This window comes from Scyliorhinus torazame, chromosome 9 (genome assembly GCF_047496885.1).
Source record: "Scyliorhinus torazame isolate Kashiwa2021f chromosome 9, sScyTor2.1, whole genome shotgun sequence".
In the NCBI taxonomy this organism is placed as follows: Eukaryota; Metazoa; Chordata; class Chondrichthyes; order Carcharhiniformes; family Scyliorhinidae; genus Scyliorhinus; species Scyliorhinus torazame.
The window spans coordinates 83,172,757-83,185,333 of NC_092715.1; the positions used below are offsets into that span (position 1 = coordinate 83,172,757).

The 12,577-nt window shown below is 44.6% G+C and overlaps 1 protein-coding gene across 4 annotated transcripts in view; it reads right to left on the reverse strand.

Moving 5' to 3' along the window:
- The window catches only part of LOC140429355 (EGF-like repeat and discoidin I-like domain-containing protein 3), a 387,531-nt gene that overhangs the window by 278,445 nt on the left and 96,509 nt on the right, over positions 1–12,577 (reverse strand). For all 4 annotated transcript variants that reach the window (XM_072516224.1, XM_072516223.1, XM_072516222.1 and 1 more), the window contains exon 2: positions 4,525–4,653. In XM_072516224.1, coding sequence (XP_072372325.1) covers positions 4,525–4,653 — 129 coding nt within the window. The remainder of the gene's footprint in view (positions 1–4,524; positions 4,654–12,577) is intronic.

A 12,577-nucleotide genomic window follows, 5' to 3' on the forward strand; every position in this document is an offset into this window, starting at 1 on the left:
TTCAGGTCCTGAGTCTGCAGGATTCAAAAGCTGGTATGGACCGGTAGCGAAGAGCGCCTATCTCGTAGCAAGCATTGACTGGAGACTTACTTGGTTGGCGGCAGCTGAGACAGGTCACTCTCACGGGTTGATTCAAGTTGCTGAGTGACCCTACCAAAGAAGGACGATTTGAACTTGGGGGCTTTACTTTATAGTCCCAAGGGGCTTCCCGCCCTTCGGGGCGGACCCCGTACCTGGTTCCAAGTGATTGGACTGTGTTCCGATCACTAGGATCGATTTCTCCAATACTGGAGTTGTTCCCTGATCACTGGGCGGTCCCTAAGTGTCCGTTGGCCTTCCTTTGTCTTGGCTCCTGCTGGCGCCAAGTAGTCTGGCTTGGCTTTATTCACCTTAACTGTTGCAATTGTGCCTTGGAATTGCTCATTAGTATGCAGATGGCTGCTGGTTTCAGTGTTGTCTGTTTTCTTACAGGTTTCAATACACATGATTTCTGCACTTGCTAGTCTTTGCCTGTGTTGGCTGAATTTCCCTTCAGCCTTTGCGGTTCTCCATTTTAAGTCGGGAAGTGGCCAACCCAGGTGGCTACAAATTTAAATTCCTCAGCCACTTTGGTGAAATTTGAATGCGTGTCACCGGAGCATTAGTCCGGGCCTCTGAATTACTCACCCAGTTAATTACCACCATGCTATCAATCATGACAATTGCTAACTTTATTAAAATAACTCTATTTATTTTTAGAAAGAAAGATGAGTGTGACTAAATAGAGGGTTGGCAGTCACTCTGCAGAATCTTTCGCAGCCAGTTACACAACAACACTGGCAGGTGTCCGAGAACAAAGTAAATCCCTTCCTTTTGGCTTGTGAACAATAAATGATGGAAACTGAGTAGGAAAGGCATTGATACTAAAGTGATAGTTCCAGAAAAAGATTCAAGCAAAAATATACTGATGGTAATTGAAATTTCTACAATTAAGATGAATTGCCTTCTCTCCCATACTCTCTTTACCTATTTGTTCCAACAAAGCACTTGTAAGTCAGAGCTTACTTCATACGTTTTTATCACCGGAAAACCCTTTATGTGCATTCCAATATTGAATTAAAACTTTAACTCAACTAAGACATTAAGTTCGAATATTTTCTGCAGCAACCAGATTAAATGGTTGCAAATATGCCTCAAGTCAGATTCTGTGGGAGCAGGTGGTTTCATCAATTTACAAAATTCATATGTTGATCATGTTCAAACCCAAATACTGAGCAGCATTTCTTACAATAACAATTCAAAAGGATTATTAAAAATAATATTGCCCTATGAATATAATTTTCAAAGTGACATTCATTCCACCAAACTACTGACCATATACACTGAGCAGCACGGTAGCATAGTGGTTAGCACAGTTGCTTCACAGCTCCAGGGTCCCAGGTTCGATTCCTGGCTTGGGTCACTGTCTGTGTGGAGTCTGCTCGTTCTCCCCGTGTGTGCGTGGGTTTCCTCCGGGTGCTCCGGTTTCCTCCCACAGTCCCAAGGATGTGCAGGTTAGGTGGATTGGCCATTCTAAATTGCCCTTAGTGTCCAAAAAAAGGTTAGGCGGGGAGAGGGTGGAGGCGTGGGGCTTAAGTGGGGTGCTCTTTCCAAGGGCCGGTGCAGACTTGATGGGCTGAATGGCCTCCTTCTGCACTGTAAATTCTATGAATATCTCAGCAAGTTTTTTAAGAAATCCGAATCCGAATTGTCGATCAGGCAATGTCCATTTATATTTTGTCACTGAAGCTGGAACAAAGACAGATGAGAAATGACTTTTAAAAAATCAATCTGCACTTTTGTGCTTTGTCTCTCAGATATCCCCAACAAAAGGATTTAACGGAAAGCTAAATGCGTGCAAGTCTTTTTTTCTGTAAATATCATTCAAAGCCAGAGATTCTTTCAAGTTCAATTTTTCAAACATTCATTCTAAGGATGTAGGCATCGAAGGCAAGCTCAAGATTTACTGTCTTTCACAGTTTTTCTGAGAAGGTGGTGGTGATGAGCTCTCTTTTTGAACCACTGCAATCTATGTGGCAACAACGTTCCCAAAATGTTGTTCAGGGACTCCAGTGGCGTTGAAGAAATGGCAGTGGTATATGTCCACGTTAGGATGGTTGTATTCCTATTTACCTACTGTTCTTCCAGGTGGTGAAGGTTTTGGGTTTGGGAGGTACAGCTGCAGTCTAATTTGCGAGCTTCTGCAGTACATCCTGTAGATAATGTACACAGCGGCCAGAATATGCCAAAAGGAAGAGGTAGATTTTTAGACGAGTGGATGAACTGCCAACCGAGTAGTTTACTCATAACAATGTTCTGCTGGGTCTCTGCAGTGGTTTTGTAGCTGTACCCATCCATGCAAGAGGTGTGTATTCAATCACACGTTTGACTTGTGCTTTGCAAGTGGCAGAGAGGCTGAGGAATCAGAAGGCAAGTCAATCACAATCTAGTCCCTGACTTGCTCTAGTTGCCATCTCATTTGTCTGGCTGGTCCAGCTGATATTCAGGTTATTAGTGACGCTCAGGACGTTAAATGGTCGGGAATTGGTGACAGTAACATCATTGAAGGAGTAGGAGGTTGGATTCTCTCCTATTATCTTTTAAATAAATTTAGAGTACTCAATTATATATTTTTTAAATAAGGGGCAGTTTAGTGTGGCCAATCCACGTAGCCTGCACATCTTTGGGTTGTGGGGGTGAAACCCACGCAGACATGGGGAGAATGTGCAAACTCCACATGGACAGTGACCAGGGCCGGGATTCGAACCCGGGTACTCCCCGCCGCAGAATTCTCTCCTATTATGGCCATTGCCTGGCACGGTATTTTTAAGTGCTTGAATGTTGCTTGCCACTTATCAGCCCAGGCCTGAATGTTGCCCAGGTCTCATTGCATGCAACAAATTGAGCTAGCACTATGTAATCATAAAATCCCTACAGTGCAGAAGGAGGCAATTGAGTCTGCATCGGCCCTTGGAAAGAACACCTACTTAAGCCCACGCCTCCACTCTATCCCCATAATGCAGTAACCCCACCTAACCTTTTGGACACTAAGGGCAATTTAGCATGGCCAATCTACCTAACCTCCACATCTTTAGACTTCGGGAGGAACCAGAGCATCCGGAGGAAACCCAGACAGACAGGGGGAGAAAATGCAAACTCCATACAGACAGTCAGCCGAGGCCGGAGTTGAACCCGGAACCCTGGAGCTGTGAGGTAGCAGTGCTAACCACTGTGCCACTGTGCTGCCATCAGCAGCAATTATCAGAAAGCAGCCTCATTTCTGCCCTGAAAATGGTAGGCCCACTGATGAAGCAGCTAAAAATGGTTGGGCCAATGACACTAGCCTGAAGAATTCCTGCAATGTCTTTGGGCTGAGATGCTTACTTGATGGCCATCACAACCATCTTTCTTTGTGTTGGGTCTAACTGCAGCACTGGAGGGCTGCCTCCTGATCCATGTTGATTCCAATTTTCCTGGAGTCCCGGTGTCGTGCTCAGTTGAACGTCAAAATAAGTCATGCCACGAGAATTTAGCTGGTATCCATGTTTCTACCATGGCTGTAATGAGGTCTAGTGCTGAATTATCTGGGTTATATCTGAATGTCAAACTGTTATATGGAGTCTATTTGACTTGATTGTTTCTAAAAGCCCCAATAATTTCAGTTGTAAGCCAAGTAGAACCACAGAGATGCTTGGTAATATGAAAAATTTCAACAAAAGGCAAATCTGTGCATTTACGCCTACATGCTGCATAGCTCAGAGGAAGAGTATGTCTCTGGAAGAAAAATATGATAAATATGGATGACTGTTTAGGTTATCTTAAAATAAAATTCTCCTGCCTTGATTTTTCAAAGGAAACAAATTCTACTATTTACAAAGTTATTATCATATATCCATAGCTTTAGATAATTTAGATGATATAGCAGTGAATATGGAGAGCATAATTATTCTGACTGAACTCTCTAGTTATGATCAATGCTATGGTTACTGGGTGATAAGATGCATCTCAATACCACCCATTTGTGCAGTATCTTAATTTGATTTATGAAATTGCAATGAAGTTCTTGCAAATTTTACTTTTACAATTTAGATAAGTTGATATATAGATTGCGAAAGTTACAATAACAGTAATATTCATGTAAAACTTATTTCGTTCTAAACAGAACATGGTCAGACTTAATTAATTTTGAAAAAAGATGATCTTGATAAAGATTACATTACCACTAAACATGATTATCTTAAAATTATGCGTACATAGCAAAATCCTCCAGTTAGAGGATTTCAGCAGTTACTCTTGCGTGACAATTCTGTAAATAGCGTAAATATCAACAACCACAAGTACTATGAAATACAGACAACACGGGGCAAGGCAACAAGTACGAATGGTGCACAAGTAACATTATTCAGACAGTCACATGACAAAGGTCAACATTCTGCGAGCACTACTTCCTCAAAGAAAATTGACATGAAAGAAAGAGGCATTGCCATGGTCTGTGCTTACACTTACCAACCTCCAAAATACTAGAACAGTTGGGATCTGTGAATCCTTCGGGACAATCACATGAGAAAGGTCCATCTGCCAACCCTGTCATGCAGGTACCTCCATTCTCACATGGGTTGGGTTCACATACTTCCCCTGTTAATAGAAGTTAAAAAAAAGGTTAACAATGAAGGGATTTGTCACTTTTAAACATGCTAAGGTCTAAAAGACCAAGACAAATTGATAAATCACATTTGTGATTACTGAATTAGCGGTAAGAATACAGAAACCTTGTAGACAACAATGCATCTATTACTTACTTAAACATTTTGGGCAAACCTCAAAAATCCATCCCAAAATGAATGGTGGAATACTGTGAGTTTCCCATATGCCATTTTCAAAGTGTATACTTATACTTGCCATGCCAGTTAGTGCTAAAGTGGACCTTTGTTAGACTAAAAGAGCTGCAAGTAATGTGAGGTGCAAAACCCCAGTATTGGGATAGTATTGCATTATTATAAGTCAGCCTACAGTTTTATGACAAAGTAACTGAGTGTTTGCAAAGGAATAATTTCCCCACAGCAAATGCTCATTCATGCAAATCTGAAAGGTACAGTAAGTGTTTTTCCGTGCTCCAGCTTTTAATGGAGAAAACAATCATAAATTTGCCATGCAAAGCGCAGACAAAGATTGTTCTCTATTATCTAAACAGGTATTCTTCTCCACATATAAAGGGTTAGAATACAGTTCTCTTCAACTGAAAATAAGCTGCTCTCTTAACTCGATATAATGATAATCAACAAACTCCAGGTTCCAAATCAGATATGGGCAAATACAACAAACCGCACGATTAGCATCCAATAGAGACGATCTACTTCTAAAAATCCATTTTGAAGAATTTACTTCATAAAGTCAATCTCAGTACACTGAAACAAAAATATGAGAGCATTCAGAGAAGGCACCGACCTTAGCAGGGACTTGGTAGGGACCTATCGGTAGTGCACATATCATTTGAGTAAATAAAACTTTGTTTCTTATTTTACTCCATGTGGACTCCCCGTGTCCTTATCAAATATAGTAAGGAATACAACTAATTCTCCATCACACAAGACTTAAAGTTACAGTAGCCATCTACTGTCAGGAGCTCACCGAGGCATCTCAGGCAGCAGCTTCCAAACCCACAACTGCTACCAACCAGAGGACAAGGGCAGCAGATACTGACATAGCTGGATTCTTCCGCCCCACCTGCCACAAGAACGCCACAGGTGGGAGGTGGACAATGGAGAACTCCATTGACCTCCGGCGGGATTTTCCGGTCTCCGGGCGGACGTGCCCGGAGAATCCTGCCCATATTCTCTTTGCAAACCTTTAGTTTTAATGTGAGTCACCCTCTGCAGGTGCTACCCCACTTAGCTTGAGCTTAGTTGCAGCACCCTGATTCTGAGTCAACCCCACTCCAGAGACTTGGGACGGAATTTTACAGCCCCTCCCACTGGCGGGATCGTCCGCCCCGCAAAAGTCAATGGATGTTTGGTCGGCTCGTCACATTTTCAGGCCCAGCCCCTACCACAATAGGGCTGTAAAACTCAGTCCTTGAACGCTTAATCTAGGCTGTTGCCATCTTTTGAGTGAGACACTGAACTAAGGCTCTACCTGCCTACTCAGGTGAACATAAACAATCTCCCTGCAATGGGGGAATAAGTTCAGAAGCTGAGTTATGGAAAAAGCATCACTGTAAATGTCTAAAATTAGTCATAAAAAACATGCGCCCTTCATTTCCCACTCCCCATTCTTCACAAGTCACTACTAGGTGCCAGTATGCACCATTAACCAAGCATGGTAAAGCCTCAGTCGCCAACATAAAATATTATGTAATCACCAACTTGGATGAGAGTGTAACACCAAACTGAACCTTAAGATCGATGAAGGAATAAATCATACATAAAAGTGTAGTACACCACACTTCACCCAAGCTCCCAAATTGGGCAAGAAAGCTGTAAATTGGCAGAATTTCAGGAAATGTATCATTTTGTTGGAATGTCAGGGCCATATGTCGTTTTTTTTTCAATCCAAAAAGCTGCAATAAACCTTTGAAGCCACTTTCAAAAGCAAGATTTCTTCAGGTTGGTATGAATAAATAGTAGGGTCACTACAAAATCTTCCTGAGAGGAAGGGGAAAGAAAACATTAGAGAGAGGAGAGAAAAAGAAGGTAAATATGCAATTTTGAAGAAAATACATTTCTTCAGTTATAAGTTTGAAATTATAAAAGCAATTCAATGGTTCAACACTAATGGCACTGCTTAAAGGTTATGGTGATTAAATTGACCTCTTTCTGTGTCTCTTTAGCCGTTACTTCATCACTTCATACTCAAAAATGGGGTCAGAGGTACCTATGTGTACACGTCTGTCATGAAGTGCACAGGATGTCATCTTGATAATGGAATTTGTGCATGGACACCAACAGTCATCAGCAGGCAGATTAGATCATGAATCAGTGTGCAATGCTCATTGAATGTAGCACTGCCATTTTCCAAGTTCACACCCCAGCCAAAGCCCAGAGTGGGATTTTCCAGCCCTTCCCGGCAGTGGGATCCTCCGGTCCCGCTGAAGGTGACCCCCACCCCCCCTCCTGCAACAGGCTCCCTGTGGCATGGACGGCGAGCAACGCAAATGGTCATTGATTTCTGTGGGACCAGAAAAACCCATCGGCGGCCGAAGGTGACCTGCCTCGACCACCAGAAAACCAGTCTTGGGGAGCTGGAAAAACACAGCACCTGTCATTAATGCCCCCAGCTGAACTTAATGTTAAATAGAATGAAGCAATCTCCACCGTTGCTATTCACAGGGATCATGAACTCGTTATGGATTAGTATTTCTTCTGGTTGCTCTTGCCATTATACAACATGATGAATATTTAGTTCATGGATCATATTAATATTTTAGAGGTAATGTTTGGTTCTGGGCAGATTAAAAGTTAACTGTACAAAATAGGATAAATTCAACACAAGTAGCTTGGAGTTTATTATGCTTAAAAGATTGGGGTCGTGTTGACTTAAGGGCTAGGAAGGTAAAAATCATAAAACAGCAGGTGGGCTTACTTAGCTGGAGATGAGGGGCGGGGTTCTCCAGCCACATCCGCTTGGCGACTGGAGAATCGCGCCCAAGGTCAATGAAGTTCTCCACTGTAGGCGGCTCGCCCGTGGCGTTCTTCTGGCGGGTGGGGCAGGCAAATCCAGCCTGAGGTGTCTACACTGCTTTCAAAGGTGGGCAGTTCAGAGAGTTGTTTTGTTTTGGGAGTTAGAACTAAATTAATTTATCAATTTATTTGAGTGTTCTTCAGCAGGGGAAGAGACTGGATACAGAGAAGATGCTGCTGTTAGCAGGCTCTGGGTAGATGGGTGTCTGAGAAGCCCTGGGAATATGAGAAAGTGGCGAAAGGGTGCAGGTACTGTGCGTGGAGGAAGGTAGAGCTCAGGAGAAGCCCTGGGTGCGATTTATACCTTCGTGTAATGGGGCGTTTAGGGGCAGAATTCTCTCACAATCACACTGGCGTGTTCAATATCCCAAAATTGGTTTTACACCATTGTGAATTTTCAGCCGGATCTACTGATGGTGCCCACCATGATGGATCAGGAAACGCACTGGTAGCCAATATCAAACTGATTTGTATCCTGCTAAATGGGATGCAGCTGAAGGCCCGACCAGAATACTTTCCCCCATGCCATATTCGCCACAATCCCAGAGGGTAAATACGTGGATCCAGAACATGTCTAGAAAAATGTGGCGTGCAGAAGTCGGGATGTACCTAAACGATGTCTGGAGTTGCCTCCGGAGTTTGGAATGGAGGCCACCAGTGACGCTGGAACACCACAGCAGTGGGTGAGGGAGCAACAATGAGGTGGATCCTCCAACTTCCGTATTGTTGAGGATGTCCATCTTTCAACCTCAGTGTGTTCCTGGAGATCCATTTTTTTGTAAAGTGGTTCATCTTCTTTCTTGGTAATGTTGTCTACCTTTATATATGGCACCCAGATATGATAACAGAAAATGCACAATCAAGCCCCCCTGGCCACAGAAGCCGGCACAAAACCCTGGGATGCAGAACTAATTGTCTGTAGAATAGAATCCATAGAATCCCTACAGTGCAGAAAGAGGTCATTCTGCCATCGAGTCTCAACCTACCATGCAAAAGAGCACCCTACCAAGGCCCACTAACTCCATAACTCCACCTAACCGGCACATCTTTGGACACTAAGGGGTAATTTAGCATCGTCAATCCACCTAACCTGCACATCTTTGGACTGTGGGAGGAAACCAGACAGCACAGCTGCCTCACAGCACCAGGGACCCAAGTTCCAATCTTGGGTGACTGTCTGTGTGGAGCTTGCGCATTCTCTCCGTGTCTGCACAGCACAGAACCTTTCCTATACTTGGCTAAAATTTGAACATTGCACCAAGTGGTACCATAGAACAGTGTTTTTAAAACTTTTTTACCGGGGACCCATTTTTAAAAACTGGCCAGCCTTCACAACCCACACCGGCCAACCTTCACGACCTGCACAGGCCGACCATCGCAACCCACCATTTTCACTTAATTTTAATGTGACAGGTGAGCCTGCTTGATCCTCACGATCTCATTTAATAGAATCATAGAACATCAATGCAGAAGGAGGCTATTCGGCCCAATGATTCTGCACTGACCCTTTGAAAGAGCACCCTACCTTGGCACAATCCAGCACTCTATCCCCGTAACCCCACCTAGGGGCAATTCAGCATGGTCAGTCCACCTAACCTGCGCATCTTTGGACTGTGAGAGGAAACCAGAGCACCCGGAGGAAACCCACGCAGACACGGGAAGAATGTGAAAACTCCACTTTGTTATTCAATGTTACATTTCTGATAATGACTTCAGCTGATGAGTTAAGATCTCACTGCATCCGTTGAAAAAAATCAAGAGGTTTGCCCTCGAACTCGCCATATTTAGACTTCAACTGTCTTTGAAGTTTTGAGGCTTTTAAACTTCCATTTGCCAGCGATTCTCTACAAACATGAACTTTGAATCCAGATTTGCAGTGGCACAATTAATAAACCCACACCTCAAGTAATCACCTTTAAGCTGCTTTGTTCTTGCTTTCAGCTTCTTCTTCATGGGTTGTTCACTAAAGGCCCTGGAGTTCACACAGGCACTGCTGGCAGCTGCAAAATGGAGGAATCTCTCTCAAGCTCAGAGCACATGACTTCAGCGTATGTGACCTGCTCTCTGCTGCCGCTCCAGGCAGGAAGGCCCCAGCAATTTTAAAAAGATGTGCGCTGACGTCAGGAGGAGGATTTCTTCTACCTCGTTAGGCTCCGGGCCTGCGCTCTGCTGAAGGGGACGCATGTGCGGAACAGCCAGCATTCTGAAAGCCGGTCGCGTCCTGCATTTTTATAAGCCGGTCGTGCCATTGGGCAATCCTTTGCGCAATCGGGAATGCCACGGCTCATGGATCTGCGATCAGGAACAATGCGGCGCATGGCCCCATGACCTTCCTGATACCTGCCCGCGACCCACCATAGAATCCCTAAAAAAGGACTGGAGAATAAAAGTAGAGAAGTGTTGTTGTAATTGTACAGGGTGTTGGTGAGACCACATCTGGAGTATTGTGTCCGGTTTTGGTCTCCTTATTTGAGGAATGATGCGATGGCAAGGTAGGTTCACCAGATTGATTCCGGGGATGAAAGTGTTGACGGATGAGGAAAGGTTAAACAGTTTGGGCTTATCCTCGCTGGAGTGTAGAAGAACAAGAAGGGATCGAGGTACATAAAATACTAAAAGGGATTGATAAAGTAAACATAGACCAAATGTTCCCCCTTGTCGGGAAATCTAGAATGAGAGGTCACAGATATAGTTTGAGAGGCGGTAGATCGAGAACTGAAATGAGGAGGAACTACTTCTCGCAGAGGGTGGTGAATTTGTGGAACTCACTGCTCAATAGTATGGTTGAATTTGATTCATTAAATGGTTTCAAGAAGGAGATAGATATATTTTTGATTTAAAAAACAGATTAAAGGGATGGGTGTGGTAATACCAGGGGGGTCAGTACTCCCGCCGCTCCTGCCTAGGCCCGAACACACACCGACGCCCCCTACAGGCGCCTTCCCCCCCTGTCCACCTTTTGCCCCAACAGCGCCACCTAGGGGTGACAAAGCTGCCTGGGAGGATGCCATCACGTTCCCGGAGTCGCAACCGCCAGGCCCCCCATCAGAATCACCACTGAAGCCCAGACGTTCCAGAAGGACGACCAGGCCACACGATCGACTGATTGCTGCACTATGAACACCTTCTTATGACCCTCAACATCACGGTACCTCCATACCTATCATACCATGCGAAAGGCGACTATTAACGCTGGCCATCACCCCACCAGGCTCTTTTTTAACAGGGGGTGAATGTGTTAATACCAGGTATTGTGGTACCTGAGAGGTGGATGACCATTGGTTAGACCCAGGAGTCTACCATTGGCTGATGTACATAGCTCCGCCCTGAGAGGCAGAGTATAAGAACCGATGCCATCCCAGCAGCCTTCACTTTCTGTATCGAAGCAGATTAAAGCATATTAGTTATGCCTCACCTTGTCTTGAGAGTAATTGATTGCGCATCAATGGGGAACAGGTGGGGAGGTGGATTTGTGACAAGGAAGCTATCAGCTATGACCTGATTGAATGGCGCCAGTTTTTCTGGCGTAAAATGCCACTGTTCCCATGCCGGTGTGGGGCCATAGCCCCAGAATTGGAGAATCCAACCCATTTGTCTCAGTCGCTCTTACCAGAGACAGGCAGGCAGAATAAGCACAAAGGCTTGCATGAAATGCAGGTTTCCTCATGGCACAGGGTGCCATAGACTGCATGCACATTGCCTCGCATAATCCTCGTGTGATCTCTCCCATTTTTATAAATAAAAGCCATTCCACTCTCTCACTTGTTTCAAAAAGCAGGCTGGTGTTGGAGCTCCCGCTCAGCATGAAGACCTTTGATTGAAGTTGCTTGCGCTTCAGTGGGTTCCGAGGCATTGGCCAATTGATGCTACATCATGTGGGACTCCACAATTGTCCACTGTTCCACGTTAGTAAGGATGGGCTTCAAACTCTGCACAAAGCCTTGTGCCAAGTTGGTTCAAATACCTCCCTGCTCTTTGACATTAACGACAGAATTTTTAGTCAGCTTTCCAGTGCTCCAAGTATTTAACTATATGCACTTATTAGCCTTCATTTGTAACCTGGTCCATTCCCTCATCTGGCATAACCTTGTCCTCAGATGAGATGTACTAACCTTACCCCTTGCCTTGTCTCCTGTGCACTTTCACCCAATGTCGCATCATGTGTAGCTACCATCTCTATATTCTATTCTTTAAAATATGGGTTGGGTATAAAATAGAGTGAGGGATTTTACTTTCCCACCCGTATTGTGATGGACTGGGATGTGAGAGAGCTAGTAATATGGCCAGGAGGCAGTATCAGGAGGGGAGGCCATTGTCTTATCACCACCATGAACTTTACCAGCAGTGGGATCCTCAACACATAGAGCCCACCAGGTTACCAATTAAGGGATGAATTAAGGGCCAATTCCTATCTGTACAGGCATTTTATCCACATCAGGAGGGCTCTCCCCCATGTGGTAAAACAACCCATTAGTCTCCCAGTGGGTTCATGAAGTGGTTCAGGGGGGCAATTTCTATTGACTCCCAATAGCTGCCCAGTGACTGCCACTGCAAAATGACTGCTCACTGCCTCAACTCTCCCACCAGTCACGACTTTCCTGCATAGCCCAGATTGCACAAATGGATTTCCCATCTTTATGAGGGAGACTAGACATTGGGTTGCCCTCTTCTTCTTGCTGCAAACTTAGCGGTGTCCACCTCTAACTGCCAAGACTGTGGAGCTGCTGGTGCTCAGATTGGTTCAACACCTCTGGGATGCAGATCCCCATCCTGAATCGGATGGCAGTCCCCGTGGCTGCCTGTTAATTGGCTACCACCAGCAAAATTGGATAAGGGTTGGATTGTGGCATGGGGAGAAGGGAAAATAAGAAGTGCACATTTGA